Below are 18,683 nucleotides of genomic sequence, written 5' to 3'. Positions count from 1 at the left end.
CTCCCCTAATCCAGGCTTTAACATCAATCCCGTGTTTTTAAGTGTCTGTTTAATTTGTTATTACACCATACATTTTTTAAGGTAACTAATAATTATGAATCAGCTGTCATTGTCTTCATCATTAACATGTATTCAACCTGTCGAGTGACAATTAATGACACTGACAAAACATTACTATGTATTAGTAGATTATATCTTATTCTTTTGCGATCGCTGCTGTTCAAGCAGACTTGAGTTCAAAACACTAAGCTGAGGAAAACATCAACAACAAAGGGAATAAACAGACCAAGATCAAAAATCTGTCTTAGCTCTGCTGGAAAATCTATGTCACCCAGGCCCGGATCAATAATGAAATCAGATGCAAATTGTATTGTATAACACCTCATCAAAGAGAAACATATACGTCCATAAAAACTGTCAATGGGTTAACCGTTTGTGTTCAGTGGCGCAGAATGAGCCCGAGCTTACCCGGAGTTTAAGAGCCGATTGAGAAAGAGGGAATTGCATTAAAAACAGGCAATGAGAGAGGATGATCAATATAATATCAATCAATAGGCAGGCAAGAGGGTCGGGGTAGGAAAATTGGATGGCTCGAGCCTTCACAGATAATCGAAGACGCTAAGACAAGGGTCCCCACCCCCATCGTGCAACGTCTTTCTTTCTGTGATTGTCACCCCCTCCTTGTTTGTCTCAGTACCCCTCTTTCACCTCTCTTTCTTCAGTGCACCCCCTCCTGCCAGTCAGTACCCCTCTCAGGCTCCCCTTCAGTCCCTCTTCCCTCGATGTCTCTCCACTATCTCACCTCTTCTCCATTTCTCTCTCACTCCCACCCCCTCCACCTCTTTTCTCTTTCTCCAGTGCTCCCCCTCCTTCCTCCCGCGTCTACTGCAGCAGAAAAGCCAGCACCGAGAAAACCAGCATGTGTGTGTTTGTACATGAGTGTGTGTGTGTGATACTACGGTAAATCCACGAGCTAGCCTCACACGATCGCCTGCAATCAAGGTGAAATTGAGAAAAAGCCCCCGCGTGCGTGTCGAACGCTCCGATCAAAACATTGATTGCTGGCGCGTTACATCACAGCCATGCAAACAAACCCCCTTTAAATCATTAGAGTAATGTCTCTCCTCCTGTCTCTCTTTATTTCCTCTCATCTCCCACTTCTTCCCTATGTCTCTCTCTCTCTCTCATCTGCCTCGTTGTATTTCCACATCAGCATCTCATTTTCTTTTCTTTATTTTCCCCTGTTTCTCAGCCCTTCTTCATCTCTGTCTCTTCACATGTAATTCCGATCCCTCAAGATTAAAAAGGTTCTGCCACACCGACCAGGACACTTTTAGAAAGAGCAAGGCTGGAACAGAAAAAGGAATGATCTGGGTCACATCGCTGTTTGACGTATGGCACTGGCATATTAGACCTACACAGCAAACTGGGGCTACGTTCGCCCACAAATACAGCCAACGTTTTGCAGGCACTGAAACGAATCCAACTAATCGCACCTTAACAGCCATGTAGTATCGCCAACACCACTAACTGCAGCCATTATGTTGAATGAATGTTTTTGTATGATTCATGTGGTCTTTGCCTGTAGATGTAGTGTTTAACTGTACATTGCATAATACAGAGCATAACACACAGCACTCGAGCAACTAGACAGGAGCTACAGTAGCTTGCATCCGAGGTATGGCAACAGCAAAAATGATGCCTCCTTTTGCTAGGACCAAATTTGCATGTAAATCCAAACTATGTCTCCTTCCTGTATACATAACTACCCAGGTGAGTTGTTTCTATGGGATGGAGTGGAGGTAGACGGGGTTGGAGTAGCGAGAAATCAATCTGAGAGCAATTCTTAGAGAAGCACTTCCTGCCTGATCCCAAGTCCAGAGAGGCAGATCAGGTGGCCTAAACCCAGACTATGTGTCAGTCACCATCCGCCACTTTTCTCTTCCTCTGGAGGGAACTGAAGTCAGGTATGCAGATCTATACCTGGCGCCAGAAGAGGTGCGAATGTATGTGTGAGTTTTGAACACAGGGGGAGTGAAGATATAGTCTCATCTGTGGATAACTGTAGATGTAGTATGTATTGCTGAGTGTGCAGTGATTTATGATTACATTTTCCCCACTCAGCTATTTTCAGCATGATGGCATGAATGCCTGGCCACTGCAGGTGTCTGCCGACTGTCTGGTTTAGAATGTGGACCTACAGTATTCATACATTCCACAGCACCGGTGGTTTCTCGCCTTCACACCTTCAAAACTGAAAATATCACTAGCAGCAAAAGCAGGGAGCAAGATGAGGATGATCAGAATATAACTCTCGATACACAAAATTAAAGCAGCTGTGATCAAACAGCTGGATATGCCTTTAAGTGAGAGGGGGGAGACCCAAAGCCAAATGTAACTGTTTTCACAAACCCACAGATCAAACCACAGTCAGGGGCACTTGTTACTCTTACACCTGTGTGCTCAAATGCCATTAAACAGCTGCTTTTAGCAAGTAAATCATTAACTATTTACATGAAAACAATAAAGGCTATCCCAGCTCAGGAGTAAGTTATGCGTAACAGGAACAAGGACCGTGCGTAAAAGGCATGTAGCTTTCAACTGGAACATGAAAAAAAATCAGCAGAGTGAAGCACTACCAAGGGCAAATGTGTGAAAAGACATGCAGTACAACACTGACGTTTCGACGTTGTAAAAGCTTGCTTTCGGCGTCGCGCCAGAATAAATACGACCAACATGAAAAACGGCACAGCGACGTGCATCACAAACGGACAAGTATCACCTAATGAAGGCGTTTGGATGCAGGAGGCGCAGCGGATGCTGCGTTCGGAGGCAGATATGCGTTAAACCTGCTGGAGCAGGAGAATGTGACGATGGAAATCATGATAGCGAGACAAATGTGGAAATGTGATTGACAGTCTTCACTGTTACTTCGTCTAATACCCATTTACCAACACAGCTGACATATAGTTTTCCATTTTTGTCTTGCGCTATCAGCATTAATTATTCAATAGCAGTAAGTCTATATACACCAACATTTAACTCGAGCTATACTGTTGGAAATAACACGCCAGCAGTCAGAATTCTTCACGTAATTACGAGGGCTTGGTTTTTCTGCTTGACAAAAAAAAAGTTTTTTTTAAAAACTTATCATGACTCAGGCAGTACTCTGAGATGTCATTAGTCAGAATATGCAACAGTAGCCTATGCAGAAATAAGTTGGTCCCTCTGAAAGAGACGTGGGTAACTCACCCGGGCATATTTGGAGGAATAGGGGTCTTCAAAGAGTGCCCATATTCTGGGTTGCCAGGTTTTCCACCAGCCCGCTTTCCTCGCGTCCTCTTGCATGCACAGTCTTTTCAAGTCCCCATCCGCACCACCCAGCGCCGGGTCGTCTTCTGGCGCGTCCGGTTCTGGAGTCTCGAAGCTATCCAGCGCCTCCTCCGCATCCCGATGCTGCCGGTAATTCATCCAGCAACAAGCCTCCACGTCCGTCTCATCGATGCCCCAGAAGGCCAGCTCCTCTTCGAACAGGGGACCGCACACATCGTTGGGACAGTGCAACTTCCCGGTGCGGTAATAGTTGAGGATGAAGGAAAACACCGACGGGTGGCGGTCGAAGAAGAACTCGTCTAATTTGGGGTCGTAGTCGAAGTTGCTGAACGCGTCCGGCTCGGTGAGCCACGACAAGCGGGTACCGGGCAACGTTTTTAGGGTGCTCCGGTAGGTCTCATGCCGCACCCCCCCGCAGTTTATCACGATTTTCTCGCTTTCCGACGGACAAGTCATGTCTGCGCTGTAACATGCTTTGTTGGACGACTTGTTCCCACCCTTGCGCCCTTTAAAAGAGGATACACACACCGAACTGAGCATAGAGGACCGGGGGGAGGGAGTGGATGAGAGAAACCGAAGGGAGGAGGAGGAGGGAGGAGTCTGAGGAGTCTGCGGGAGAGAAAAAAGGGCAGAAAATTTCAGCAGAAGGGAGAAATAGATGTGGATTATCAACATTGCAATACGCATTAAAAATCACACGCTAATGCCAGCTGTATGTGCAATCATCCACTTGATAATCAGCCGGTGGAAGGGAGGAAGACGACCTTGTGCAGGTGCAGAGGGAACAAGGAGAGCAGGGATGGAATTGATGGGTAGCAAAGTTGTTGTTGTTTTTTTTTAAGCACAGCATACCAGAGCACACAAACATGCCAGAGCAATAAACAGGTGGCTTAGAGCACATTCATGAGTCAGCAACCATATGGGCTGACTGTTGACACCAGAGTAATGAGAAGATCCCAGTCTGGAGTTACTGTGCTATGTAGCTTTAGGGTCTCTATACTGATCTGGTTGATGCTCAAGTCAGTGTTATAACTGAGCCACTCAACTCAGCTTCACCCCTCCTGCACAAATGCAGAAATCCTGTTCCTTTACCAAAGAGTCATGTGTGAACATAGAGGAGAACTGGGGATCTTTCTTATTATCCCCCCGCCTTTCCTCACGAATGCTGCTCTGACACGGTGGTGTGTGTGTGTGTTAATTGCCTCCCGAGAGTGCGGTGTCCGTACTAATGTTAGATCTCCTCAATCAGCCTATGCGTGTGCTACACACACTGCTGCAGCCCCCGCCGACCGCACTGAGATCCATGCAACGCACAGTTATGCCGATGCTCTCTCTGCTGTTCTCTTTCCCATGTACTCTGTGTGTGTGTGTGTGTGTGTGTGTGTGATGGCATGCAGGGATAGATAAGAGGAGGGGAGTGAAGTAAAGGTGAGAGGAAAAGAACATAAATCCGATTTTTCTTTCTTTCATTTTTTTAAATCCACCAAAGGGTCAAAAAGGACAGAACAATCAGGAGAACGAGGCTCAGACAATGACCTTATGATGGAGGACAAAGCAGGGAGAAAGGGTGATTTTTTGAGAGAGGGGTGGAAAAAAGAGACAAAGTGAATGCAGCACTCTGACTGGGGGCATTTACAGCAAGCAGCTACTGTAATATTGTCTCTCCTCTAGTAATGGAAGAAGTGGGTAGAAGGGAGTGTGTAAGGGGGAAGGAGGAGGAGGAATTGCAAAGGAGAGTGCTCTATAAAAGTGAATGAATTCTGCTGCAGTAAAAAGCCAGAGTTATTTGCTCGCGCTCTCCCTCTGTTTCTACTCCAGGTGAGGTCGGATTGTTCACCCACGGGCTGCTCTGCCATCCAGAGGGGCTCGCGATGTTTCAGAAAAGCCACGTGATGGCAGCCGCAAAGGCCGTACCTGCACCACATCCATGTTGTAAAACCCTTTTTTTATAGTCAAGGAAATGCACCACTCTCCTCCTCCCCCTCCTTTTCTGCAAGCTCTTAGTAGCCCTCCCTCCCCCCCACCCTCTGCCTAGTTCGACTCTCTCCCTCACTTTGTCTTCCTCACTTGCGCTCACATTCCGCATAAAGGAATCACATTTCATTGGAGGAAGGGGATCGGGGCTTCACTTCTTCTTCTCGAGTGTACCTGTCCGTCTCTGTCTTTCTCTCCAGTTCTTTCTACTACCCCCCCCCCCCCTCCCTGTTTTCATTTACTCACTGCAGTCCTAGTCTAATTCTCTCTTCTCTTCCATTTCTCTCGTCTTTGACTTCGCTCACCTCTTCCTCTCTTTTTCTCCTTTCCCAAAGTAAGCTTCCTTTCCTTCGGCTCCATCCTTTCCTTCTCCTTCCCCCTCTTAGTTTTTGCTATTTTTCACGCAGGATGCCACTTACTACGTCTCTTTCGCTTTGCTAGAGTTTAATCCTGTTTTTTGGGCTTCTTGTCTAAAGGAGCAACTTTTGGGTTGTCCATGGAAAAGTTTCCTGTGTCTTGGCAACACTCAGGTAAGATCCAGCAAAATCAAGGCTACTGCATGGATTAAGCACTAACTGTGCACAGGAGACAAAAACTTAAAGTAATACATCCTAAGTTCACAGATCAGAAAACAAATCAAAGTGTTAGATGCCTTAAGTTTTTTGGGTTTTTTTCTGTGGCAGTCTTACTTCTTTGCAGTTTTGTTTTTCTGCTGTTTTTTGGTTTGATTTTGGGTGCAGGAGCATTCAAACTGCTTACTTGACAGAAAAGAAAGAAAAAACTGTGAATTTGTTAGTTGCACTGCATTATCGTGCCAAAGTACTTTTAGTTTGATGCTTTAAATAGAGCCTGAAGAAATATCTGCAACAAACAGAATGTTTGGAGTGATGAGGTCAGAGAGGGAGAGTGTAAAAAGATCTTAATCCACAGTCATCTTTGTCCGGTGGGGCTTCCCAGCAGAGAACACTTGTGTTGTGGGATGGATTATTTTTCAGCACCACGGACAGCGGCACTCTTTCACTCTCTCTGCTCGGGAACTTTTAAGAAGCAGCTTCTGTGAACTCCCTGTGAAACTTCCATCCTTTAAATAACTTTTTGCGTTGTTGCCATTTTAACTTTGACACATTGCGCCCTGACGTGTTCTTCACAGGCAGTCATGGGATATAGTTGAACTTCTGAATATTTTATACGTGGACAGCCGCAACCCTGTCACTGCAGTTAAATGCCTTTTTGTTCTCTCACACTTAAACATGGTGGGACTATTGATTCTCATTAACCATTCTTTCATGTACCAGAACGTGTAGGTTAAGTGGGAAAGGGCTCAGCTGGGTTCTCTCTCACACTTTTTTGTGGAATTGTTAAAGCCTTTAAGTTTGAACTTGAGTGAATGTTGCCATCATTGTGACAAGATTGCCTGTAAAGAGTTTAGAGGTGAGGTGAGTGCTTTGCATTTCAGTTCAGCTTAATACAGGGGAGGTAAGCACTTATCTTTAAGAGTCAGCATCAGCACCTTCAGCACTGACAGCAGCAGCACAAAAACACACGGAAGGAGGGGCTAAAAGTGGGGAAGTAAGGCTACAGAAGGTGCAAAATGGAGAAAGTAAAAAAGCAGCGGTTATTAAAAAAATGGTGGAGAGAAAGAAGAGAGAAAGGTTCAAGAAAGAGGATAAAATTTGAAGGAGAAGCAAACAGGAGGAGGAGGGGGAGAGTGCTGAGGGAGCAAAGTGAAGGAACAATCCCCTTGCCTCCTCTCTCCTCCCCTCCAGCATCACTACTTTCTTTCTCCTGCAGCTTTTCCTGCCTTGGCCACCATGTCCTGCGCCACCCTGCTACTACTGCCTCACCACTGCACACATACAGAGGGGAAGAAAGCGAGAAGGAGAGGGGAATGAGGGAGGGAGTGAGGGGAGGGGTACACTCACACTCACTCACACACACATGCTCACCTGGCTACAATGAAAAGGCTGAGAGAGAAAAAAAACACACACACACATTTTGGAGCCGAAAAGCGACTTAATTTTTCTAAACCTTTTAGGGCAGGAGATCACGTCTGCAGATAGCTATGGAGAACGGGTCTCAGAGAGGAGGAGTGCACACGCGATGCTCGTGCACAAAGACTGCACTGACGCTAATATATATTAGCAGAAACACTGCAGCAAGAGGGGGAGGGAGCACGAGATTATGGGATGCATTGACTGTGAGGTACCAGCAGCAGCACCGGGGTGGGGGTGGGGTGGGGGGACGCTAGAGAGAGAGAAAGAGAGAGAGGAGGAGGAGGAAAGAGAGGAATTTGGAGGAGTGCTGACTATGCGGAACAGAACGAGCAGTTGGCAGAAAAAGCAACAACAAAAAAAAGAACCATTACCAATCGCAGAGAGGGAGATGGGAAGAGATGAGAGACACTTAGATGTGCTGGAGAAGGAGAAGAGGGAAAAAAGTAGGGGTAGGGAAGGTACAGGACAAAGTGAAGAGTGTTGGGGCAATGAAAGAGAGGAGCCAAAAACAGGTGGGGGAGGAGAAGGAGAAGCACAGAGAGGAAGACCTTGCAGTGGTTCAGGATAGCACCTGAATGTACGTGAAGGCATGTGTGTAGAAGGAGAGGGAGGGAGATGTCCTGCAGTACCAGCAAAACGCATGAAAACAGCAGAGTGATTAAAAGAGGGCAAGCAGAGGAAGGAAAACCAGTGTATGGATGTAAAGCAGACACACAACTGAGCTGAATGGCAAATGTGCCGCTCGAGTGGGGGGAGAGGAAGGCTTTGCAGGCAAGTGTGTAATGTATGTTTATGTATGCGCGCGTGTGTGTGCGAGGGAGAGAGGAGAGACAGCGCAAATTACGTATGTGTTTCTGGTGTGCAGCCATTTTTTTCCCACCAGCTACCTCATCAAAGGATGTAACCACAAGGCTTCACGCTGTTCCATCCATATCGCCTCCCTCCCTCCCTTCCTCGTCCCCCCTCGCTCTCTCCCCTCTCGCGCGCTCCCCAGTGCTGAGGAGACCCCAGCAGGAGAAACCGAAGCACTGCAGCATGGTAAAAAAGCACTGCGGTCACCTCCCCTTTTAGTGCGGTGTCACACCACGCTCTGTCCTCCCCCCACCTCCCCCTTTTCCACTGTCACTGCACCTCATGCTCTGACTCTCTTTCTGCCAGGAGAACAGAAGATGTGTGTGGGTGTTTGTGTCTGGATAGTGGCACGGGGTTGGGTAGAGTATGAATAGATGTGAATAGCAGGAATTACATGAATGGATGCAAAGGAAGCAACAACAAAAAAAAAAAAGAAAAGAAAAAAAGGTGTGTATGCAGAGAAAACGGGGCTCTGAGCAGCTCTCAGACAGCTTAATCTAATGAAAAATATGATGTAAGCGGGCACCACACATCAAAAATAATAATAACAATGACAAAGCTCACTAGTGGCCAATTCCCAGAACATGAATTAAAGAGCCAATCAATTAAGGAGACATAAAGGAAATGGCCAATCAACCGGAGGCATCTCCTCCACTCAGCAACACCAGTGTGTAGATCTCCCGGGGGCTGACCAATCCACAAATACCGCAGCACCAGCACCCCCAAGGGGGGTCTTGAGCCTTGTGCATATTGGTCAATCACCCCAGCCAGAAGCATGCAGCAGCAGCTGCTCCCTTTCTTTTCAGGAAAGGAAACATATCCCTGGGAACGTTTGTCTTAATGATGTGGGGGGGGGGGGGGGGGGGGGGAATAATACATAAAGTCATTTTCAGGAATAGACTGGCTGCAATGAAGCCTGTAATAGAGCTCCGAAGCTCAGTCAGTGTCCATGACTAAAATCTTTTCTGCCCACAGGACGGTGAGGGCTGACTTTCATTTTGGATAGATCTGGGTGATACAGCATGTAGGGTGAAGGAGGAGTGATGGAGGAGGAGGTGCTTCAAGGAGAGGTCAAAACAATTCTGAAACAGCACTGAGCACAGGGGGGGGAAAGGCACAGGATAGTGTGTCATGTCGGGAATTAACTCTATTTTTGGACATGGATAAATCTGAGCGAACATCCTTCAGTATTCAAACTTTCTTGGAGCATTTGCATCAGAAGCAGATAGCTTCATCCCCCAAACCTCCCGTCTCTCTCTTAGGTAATTTAAACCTGTCTCCTCCTAATTAATGACACTGCCCTTCCTGCATGATTAGGACCATTATGATCCAGCAGTGCAGTGATGTGGTACATGAGGCCAGACAGACAAATGGGACGAGGGAAGAGGTATTACTGGACTAATTTCTGACCTGTGAACTATCCAGCGATTAGACATAAAAGCAGGGCAAGGTTAAGTCACAGATGGAAGTCTAAGCAGGTGGGGAGTAGGGCGAGAAGTTTTAAAGCAGAGCTATAAAGACAAGATGGCACGAGAAGAGATGACAAGAAACGTGATCTTGAGGTGAACCTCAAGGTCAAGTGGTGGAAAGAAAGAGGGCGCAAAAGACCGGCTAGGCTCAATCAGGTGGTAAATCAGATGAAAGACGGGAGGAAAGTTCTCATAACGGATGACAGGAAGCGAGAGAAACCATCAGAGTCTCGGAGAAGAGACAGGGTCAGAGGCAGGGACACACACACACACTAAACCCAGGACACGACAGATCAGTAATTCAATCACTGCCTCAAAATAGATTATTCCCCCCCCCCCCCCCCCCCCCCCCATTGCTTAAACAGCAGCGCCCTCCTTTTCAAGCCCCATCACTACTCTGCCAATCACATCAACCGACAGCATGCCACCGTCTCTGGAGTTTTTCCCCTTTTTTTTTTTTTTTCCTTTTTTTGTGCTAAAATCGAAGGGGGTGTTTTCTGGGTTACCCTTAATCTAAAAATAGCACCAGCTGTAGATTTATAATGCAGGATGCTGGGGGCAGAAGAAGTGAGTGCAAATGGAGGAAAAGATGTAGAGTTCCCATTAGGAGGAGAGCACGTTGGAGCCAGTTGGCAGGAAAAGGAATGCATGTGCTGGATAAGTGACGGCAGAAGAGGCATTATGAAACCAGAGACTTTGTGTGTAATGCAGTGGAACGTGGCAGAAGCAGATTGTCAGAGTATAGGTGAAGTGGTGGCGTGGTGGGTTGTAGGGGGAAGAAGAAGAAGATGACCGTGTCTAGACATTTAACTGCCCTGCTAGACTTCCTAGATGAGACGCTATAACCTTCCAGTAGTTCCACTCCAGTAACCCCCACCCTTCATATCGTCCACAGCATCTTCTCCTCTGTGTGTTTGTGTGTCAGCCCTCTCACCCTACTCCTATAGTGCCTTTATCAAACCTCCATTTCAGGCCTTGACACTTACCCAGTGCTGCCACGATGCACAAGCAAACACACAAACACGCACACACTGAAAGCACATGCAGGTAGGACAAATACATGCCTGTAAATGCGCAAAAGCAGCACACACATGGAGTTATTTACTCATGCAGACAGACACAAAATGATGCAGAGAGGAATGCATACACACACACACATAGATGCACACACACAGATTCCTCTCAGAAGCGTGAAACTGCTCTGATCTAGTGCTGTAGATGGGGAAACACCCACCATTTGTGCAATGAAGGATGTTAGGAATTATAAAATGGAACAATTCTGAGGCGTCATATCAGTGGGCAACACTAAATCAGACTGAATTTCTCTTATAGCAGCTAGAAGGAAAATAATAATAATTAAAAGAACAGAACATGTCCTGATTTCTCCACGTACTGATTTTAAAACATGAAACAGGATACAGAAATATTTTGCAGATATTGTGGGAAAGACACGATACTTGTTGAATGCAGGTTAGAGGCTGTATTTTCGCCTTTTTTTAATCCAGGCCAATAAAAACCCTCTTGATATTAGGCGGATAAAACGCAGAATATAAAACCACCATAAAAATACAGACAGATACACAGACACGGTTAATACTCACTTGCTTTTGGTTCTGGTTCGATTCGAGTGCGCGCAGAAACACGCACATCAAGCTTTAAAAAGATCAATCAAAATGTAGTTTTCTTTGTTAGATCGCTCTTTCTTACGATTTCACAGAGTATCCAGTTTCTCGCAGGCATTCAGCTGATCTGTTTTTGGGGTTTGTTTGGTTTTTTTCTGTTTTTTGTGGAGGGTTTTTTTCCTCCACACGATTATAATAAATCAGAAATAGGATTGCGCGCGACTGTTGCTGGAAATCTTGTTTTGATAGCGTTATTGCCGAATGTTACTTAGAGCTTATGGTCATGCTGATGATGGCACGGGATGAGTCTTTCGGATGAAATGAAGCAGAAGTCCCCCTGAAAAACAAAAATCTGTCTTTTGGCTATTTCCCCTCGATTTCAGAGCCCCTCTCCCACCTTTGTTATTGCCAAAAACAAAAATAATTGCCAGCCTTTGTTACAGTGTCTCTACGCTTCCAGGCGCAGGGTGTAGCTACCATTCAGCTCTTCCTCTGTCTCCCCCATCCAAATGTTTCAGTGGAGATGCAGCCTGTAGACACCTCGCTCTCTTTGCCTTTCCCTCTCTTGTGCCTCTCTCTGTTCCTTTGGAGGAGCGTCACCTTCTGCACTATTTTTTTCCTCAGACGATACATGTGGGCGGATTAGAGAAGAAGACAGAGGGGTGGGAGGACCCCGGTGAATACAGAGGCTAATTTCTCATATGGCTGCTGAACTTTATAAATACATACTGAGGAGAGAGAGAGAGAAAAAAAAATACACGCTAGGCTATAAAAAGAATAAATGCGCTGATTTATTTTCATTTGTTTAACTGCCTGTTTTTTCTCTCCCCCCGTTTCTCCCCCTTCACTTCCCCACTTTAGCCTGGAGCCCACACATGCTCACTCTGCTGGACGGACGCACAAACACCATTTTGTCTACAGGTTCGCAGCCTTGACTCTGCCTTGGCTGACATCAGCAGTCATGTGGTACAAGCTGGTGGATTATGTGACAAAGTATGTCTGAAAACAGTAAAAATACAGAAAAATTGGCTTTTTTTCATCTCTGCTATCATACATTAAAAGAAAAAATCTGAAAATCTTGAAATAAGTGAAGCTGCATGGAGAATATTCCCTTTATGTATGCCTGTAATATTCTACAAAGTGTCACAGGATTAACAACATGATTTTTAGGTGAATCTTGGGGGGGGGGGGGGGGGGGCGACTCTGCTTTCTACCTGCTGCTTTTACAAGAAGACTAATGGTGTGTGGAGACGACTTCTTGCAAAAGTACAGAGATCAGCAAGATATCTTGATGGTGCACTTATTGGCAGGAAACTGTCAATGAGAGCTGCATCATCTCATGAAACTTACAAGGAAGAAAAAGTCCTTTGACAACAAAATATTCCTGTAAGAGCAAAGTGCAGACAGAAAACCAGTGAGCTAAGGAGACAAAGGAAGGTGGGAGATATTTACTGATTTTTTTAGGGAATCAAACACTGAAAACTGTAACATCTGAACTCTAATGTGATAGTTTATCCCATGCATCCCATGCAGTCTGTGCAAGGAAAAGGGGCTTTATGCTGCAGGGCATCAAAATATAAATACAGTCTGCTATTCTGAACAGGAAGCCTGAGTCTTTATTTTCTTTTTCTTTCTCCACTAAGTTGAAAAATTAAAACGATTAACGCAGGAGCCATTTGTGTCTTGCAAAGCTGCTTTTAAGTCCTTTTTCAAGTAATTTTTCAAATTAAGTCACCTTTTACGAACCTTACAGATCTAAGCACAAAATCTAGAAGCTGCTTTTTCCTCCCTCAGGGAACACGCCTTCATTTATACCTCCAAGAGCCCTGCGGCATTGTCTCAGATCAGTCAAACGTATGATTTATAGAGGTGTCAAACTCCTCTACACCACAGGGTTTTTTTTTTATCATAAAACCATCTATAGCACTTGGTGTATTGGCAGTACTATGAGTCTTTGGCCAAGACAGCAGCAGCTTTATTGGGCTTTACTGGACAAAAGCCAACATTTGCATGTTTTCATGTAATGCTCTCAGTAATGAAGCTGGTGTTTAGCACGAAATATCTACCAAATGCATAATTTTAGCATTTAGCCTGAGGATTGTTATTCCATCTGCAGTCATTTCAGTTTGGTGGCACAGCTCTGCTTTGGGACTTCCCCACCCTTGCATAACTGTGCATGGACAGCCTGAGGCAGGGAGAGAAGCGACAGGAGGGGCGTTTCCAGGATTTTTTAAAAAAAAAAGGGGGATGGCAAAGGGAGGATCCAACAAGAAATCAGAGAATTCTTTGAGAAATAAACAATAAACTAAATGTGTTTAATTGTACTGAGTGGTAGAAGTACATAAGAACTATAAGCACAGATCCTTTGTTTACAGTTTGCAAAGGAAAGCAGAGTACAGAAGGAACACAAAGGACCGCTGTTAGGTACACTTGGGAGAGCCTATCTTTTAGACTATGGGATCAGAACGATGCCACCTTGAAACGAAACCGAAAAAAATATTGAAACCGAAAAAAAATATTGTAACTGAAATAAATGTACTGAAAAATCTTGTATTGAAACCGAAAAAAAAATTTGATAGTGAAAAACAATTAATTGAAACTGTAATTTTTTTGTTTTCGCTTACAATTTTTTTTTTTTCAGTTTCAATCCATTTTTTTTCGGTTTCAAACCATTTTTCGGTTTCAATCCATTTTTTTTCGGTTTCAAACCATTTTTCGGTTTCAAACCATTTTTTTTCGGTTTCAAACCATTTTTCGGTTTCAATCCACTTTTCGGTTTCAATCCATTTTTCAGTTTCACTCTGCTGGCACTGTTTTGGCGTCCGGGGGCGCGCTGGGGGGGGGGCGGGGATTCCGACCCGCATATATTTGCATATATTATAATGCTGACCAATGACTGGAGAAAACACTGACGACGCGGCTGCGGTCACGGACAAACTTGCACGTGTCTGTTCGGGAATGGCAGATGCTGAGAGGTCCAGCGTTTACATTACCGACTATTTCAAAGTGACAGCCTGAGGTAAATTCTTCTTCAGTAAATTGGACTACCAGACAGGAGGACCTGAGACCCCATCGCACTATTTTTGGTAAGTTAAATGTGTTTGTAAACTAATCCGTAATTTAGGTCCTTAGCTAGCTACCTAGCTAGCTAAGATGAGCACTTGGCTGTTGGGGAAACTTGTTTTGTAAAGTTCGTTTAGCTAACCCGTGCAGGTGAATGAATTTACCCTGACTAAAGAAATCAAGAGAAACGCACCAGGCTGCTCAGTGACTAACCACGGTTACTGTACTTTTATATGAGTATTATACTGTAAGAGCAACAGGCTGGACTCTGCTTCTGCTCCTGTGCAGAGCTGATTATTAAATATGTGCAAACAGCAGCATGTTTTCTGTCGCTTTCCACATGTGGAACGACATTAACGCCAACTTTTAAAAACCTGGAACTTCAGTAACCCCTCATTAGTCAATAGCTACGAATTAAATAGCAAAGCCCGATACTTATGTACTGAAACCAACTACTCCCGCTTGTCAGCTTAAGTTAAAATGTTACATTTTTCCTCTGATTATTTTTTTAGCATTTTTTTTTACTCAGCTTGTTACAAATATTCAGGTTAAAAAACTGTCCTAATTATTTTTAATGAATTATGTTCACAAAGTCACATGTGCAGTACTCTGTACAGCTTGCATCCTTTAGGACAAATAATTTGAAACATTAATATTTCTTGTTCAATACTGAGCTGATAACACCTCTGTATGTTGTGACCAGGATGCAGCAGCAGACTGAACCTTGACTGAAACCTGCTCCATCATCTCATCTTTGCAGATGTCCATTTATAAAGCATCAACAACTCAAAGGTAAACATGATATTAGAAAATGTGTTAGTATATAAGGCCTTTAAAACAAATAAAAAATAAACAGCTGTCGGCAGAACTGTAGGACTGGACAACTTCAGATCCCGAGTGTGTGAGGACAGAAGGATCAGCTCTATTTCAGATTTGAGAGATAATCTTTATATTTCAGTTTGTGATGATTCTGTTCTGTTTGTGATTACAGGAGCCGTCCTCAGATTCAGACCTCAGCACCACCCAGTGACAGCAGACAGATCATCTTATATCTTCAATCTTTGTAGTAACTCCAAATTTAACTGAAGAAAACAGTACAAAGGTTAAAGTACCACATGTGCTGTCAGTGAAAGCTGCAGCTGTTTTATTGATAAATTTAAAGACAAAAAGTCAAAAGGATTAATCACTCATGTAACTGTGTCACTATACATCAGCATTAACAGTACCTCAGTTTGGTGTTTCAGAAAACTGCTGATCTCAGACCTGCACAACTTCTGTTTTAAACACTGAATGTACTCAGCTACATGAAGGGCACATGATGTTTTCTCTGACACAATTAAATAAAACCTGATTAAAGTCAAAGGTTGTTACTTGTATTTGAACTAAAAACTTGATCTGGAATTCTTTCACTGTTTTTTGACAATAGTGTGTTATTTATCATAAAGTAGTTAAGAGTCATTCATACCAGAGTAACCAGAGAGCACAACATATATTTAACTTTCTACAGGACTTAAAGCTATGATATTATGTAAAAGTCCAGAGCCTCTGAGGATTATCTGAGTACTTCTAACATTACACAAAGCAAAGGTCTCCATCAGTGTTCATGAAATGCTGGGTTTATCCTTCTTGTGAGGGAGCTGCTGGTGAAGATCACGAGCCCTGCTTGATCCCGGCGATGAGTTTCAGTCTTCCTGGTGTTTGTGAAATGATGCCTCTCACTGTGGGGCAACAGAATATCTGGCACAGGACAGCTGTAATGAAAGAAATTGAATTCGTTTTGAAAAAAAAAATCTTGGAAATGCCCTATATGTGAGAAACAGATTTTGTATTTACTTTTCTTTTGCCAATCAAGATAACTAGAAGTATAATTTTCACCATACAATTACTAACCTTGTCATCTCCTGCACTGTCTGTTTTGGGCTCTGGGCTTGTCCTTCCCAGCGCTCATGAGACTGCTTTTGGTGCACTGTGGTATGAGGTGCTAACCTGTTGACAGTGTTGGGAAGGTTAATTTTAAAATGTATTCCACCAAAGATTATAGAAGTAATGTATTCTGAATACTTTACAACTACATGAATGTACTATTGCTGTGTGATTTATTACTCTTACTGAAGGCTATTCGCCATACCAATACCAACTAGATGTTAAAATCTTAATATAAATGAGTAACATTAGGTAAGGCTGCACTTTTTTCAGCGATCTCGTGTAGAAAACTATTCAGCGCATATATAAAACAGGTCAGCGGCTCCGAACCGTAGCAAAGGGACCTCTGGCTAATACATCATGTCGGGCTCATAGCTGAAAACTAGCTTTACTTTGTTGTCTGGGTCAACTTTGCTAGCGAGAGAGAGAGAGGCGTTGAAAGGCTGCTTATTGTTTCGGAGGAAAACACGAACACGGTGTACAGTCCAGTCTTAACAGCTTTCTTACAGCTGGGCTCATCAGGCACTCTTTTTGGCTGCAGTGGTTATTATTATATTTACATGCTTCCAGCTCCCGTTTCTGCTCAGTGACAGCTCATACTTTTCCTTTTCTCCCTCCCTCGCTCACAGACACATAACGGGTATGGCAGTCCATTCTCCCTGCAGCACGGACTACACTGCCCATGAGGCTACATTGTTTAGGGCGATGCCTGTAACACTCTGCTATTGCCTTCATATTAAATCATTTTTGTATAATAATTTTTAGAGGCTCTTATTGCGTGTTTTGTTTGGGTTTCCACCCGCGTGGAATTACCAAAAATAGAGAGACCATAGCCTAACATATGAAAAAGGAAAATACCGCCATGTAATCCATTTATTTCAACAAACTAACTGTGTTCTCAATATCACCTATTGAACAGTAACGGATACATTTACTCATATTTTGTATTTTAAATACGTAACGCCGGTGCATGTATTACGTTACTGCCCAACACTGCCTGTTGATGAGATCTTGTGCCGTTCCTAAAACACCGGCCTCCAACTCCTAAAGAGACACGGGTGTACCTAAATTTAGCAAATATTAGCTTCAGGCTAGCTTGCTATGACAAATAGGCTAATACCAGCACTTTACCACAACTTCACCAGATGTAGCTAAAAAAAACTAAACTAATGTCCAGTCCAGTGGGACAGCAAGGAAAGATGACAAAAAATGATTACTTACTTGCGGTTTGGATGGTCCAGCTGAAATTGAAGCAGCCATTGAAAGACGGGAAGAGAGAAAGATGGCAGCTTGGTCAGCACTAGTGGCCTCTATAATGTATGCAAATATATGCGTGCCGGAATCCCCGCCCCCCTCCCTGCGCGCACCCGGATGCCAAAACAGTGCCAGCATATTGAAACTGAAAAATGGTTTGAAACCGAAAAATGGATTGAAACCGAAAAATGGTTTGAAACTGAAAAATGGTTTGAAACCGAAAAAAAATGGATTGAAACCGAAAAATGGATTGAAACCGAAAAAAAAAAATTGTAAGCGAAAACAAAAGAATTACAGTTTCAATTAATTGTTTTTCACTATCAATTTTTTTTTCGGTTTCAATACAAGATTTTTGAGTACATTTATTTCAATGACAATATTTTTTTTCGGTTTCAATATTTTTTTCGGTTTCGTTTCAAGGTGGCATCGTTCTGATTCCATATTAGACCCTATGAATTTATATAGCTATAATTAAAACAGTAGCTTTCACAGCCCACATTATTTAGCCTTAGATAAGTATAAATTCACAGTGATACACTGAGGAGGATAAAACTGTTCATGAAACTAAAGAAAAGTATTAAGTGATTAAAGTCAGTGTCAAAGAGTTATACACACTATTTCTAATGCCTGGATATAGTGTTAGACAATATGTAGGTATTAAATAAAAGCTTGACAAGTCATATAATTCACAAGACATTTTACTGCAAATTCTGAAAAATCTGTGCTAATGAAAAGGCCTCAATGGCAGATTTTGAACTGACTACAGTGAAATCAATTGTCTGAAATAATCTGTCCAGACTGAAATAATCCAGTCTGGACCAAACTGGAGGAACGATCAACCATCAGACTCTTTTTCTATTGGCTGCTCTCTTTAGGGTTCGCCACAGTGGATCACCTGCCTCCATCTACCACTATTCTGTCCTAGCGTTCTCCTCTGTCACATCAACACTCTGCATGTCCTTCTTCACTGCATTCCCAAACCTCCCCTGTGGTCTTCCTCTTTTCCTCCTGCTTGGCAGCTCCGTCTTCAACATCCTTCTTCAACTACACCCACCATCCCTCCTCTGCATTTGTCCAAATCATCTCAACCTTGCTTCTCTAGCGTTGTCTCCAACATGCTCAACCCAAACTGTCCCTCTGATGTACTCATTTCTAATTTTGCCTATTCTGGTCACTCCCAGTGATCATCGTAACATCTT

General features: G+C 43.7%; 1 protein-coding gene and 2 long non-coding RNA genes across 7 annotated transcripts in view; 1 reads left to right on the top strand and 2 right to left on the bottom strand.

The window, feature by feature from the left end:
* Window positions 1-11,809, bottom strand: part of LOC146512839 (voltage-gated potassium channel KCNC1-like) — a 53,349-nt gene extending 41,540 nt beyond the window's left edge. For 3 of the 5 annotated variants that reach the window (XM_085171408.1, XM_085171410.1, XM_085171409.1), the window contains exons 1-2: window positions 11,224-11,808; window positions 3,253-3,942 (exon numbers count right to left, since the gene is read on the bottom strand). In XM_085171408.1, the coding sequence (XP_085027534.1) occupies window positions 3,253-3,942; window positions 11,224-11,271 (738 nt within the window). In that variant the 5' untranslated portion in view covers window positions 11,272-11,808. Of the gene's footprint in view, window positions 1-3,252; window positions 3,943-11,223 lie in introns of all 5 variants that reach the window. The other 2 variants (XM_085171407.1, XM_085171411.1) reach the window with 2 other exon arrangements.
* LOC146512838 (uncharacterized) lies at window positions 5,365-16,979 on the top strand. The gene is made up of 3 exons (XR_014875876.1): window positions 5,365-5,837; window positions 12,106-15,099; window positions 15,299-16,979. It is a non-coding gene; the product is annotated as an uncharacterized LOC146512838 (long non-coding RNA).
* Window positions 15,010-17,929, bottom strand: LOC146512837 (uncharacterized). Its single transcript, XR_014875877.1, has 2 exons — window positions 16,198-17,929; window positions 15,010-16,058 (listed from the first exon to the last, which is right to left on the bottom strand). It is a non-coding gene; the product is annotated as an uncharacterized LOC146512837 (long non-coding RNA).
* Between the last annotated feature and the right edge of the window lie 754 nt (window positions 17,930-18,683).

The sequence above is a fragment of the Neolamprologus multifasciatus genome, chromosome 8 (genome assembly GCF_963576455.1).
Source record: "Neolamprologus multifasciatus chromosome 8, fNeoMul1.2, whole genome shotgun sequence".
NCBI classification, from domain to species: domain Eukaryota; kingdom Metazoa; phylum Chordata; class Actinopteri; order Cichliformes; family Cichlidae; genus Neolamprologus; species Neolamprologus multifasciatus.
The sequence above is the reverse complement of the archived record's forward strand: the minus strand, read 5'-3'. Positions and strand labels throughout refer to the sequence as shown.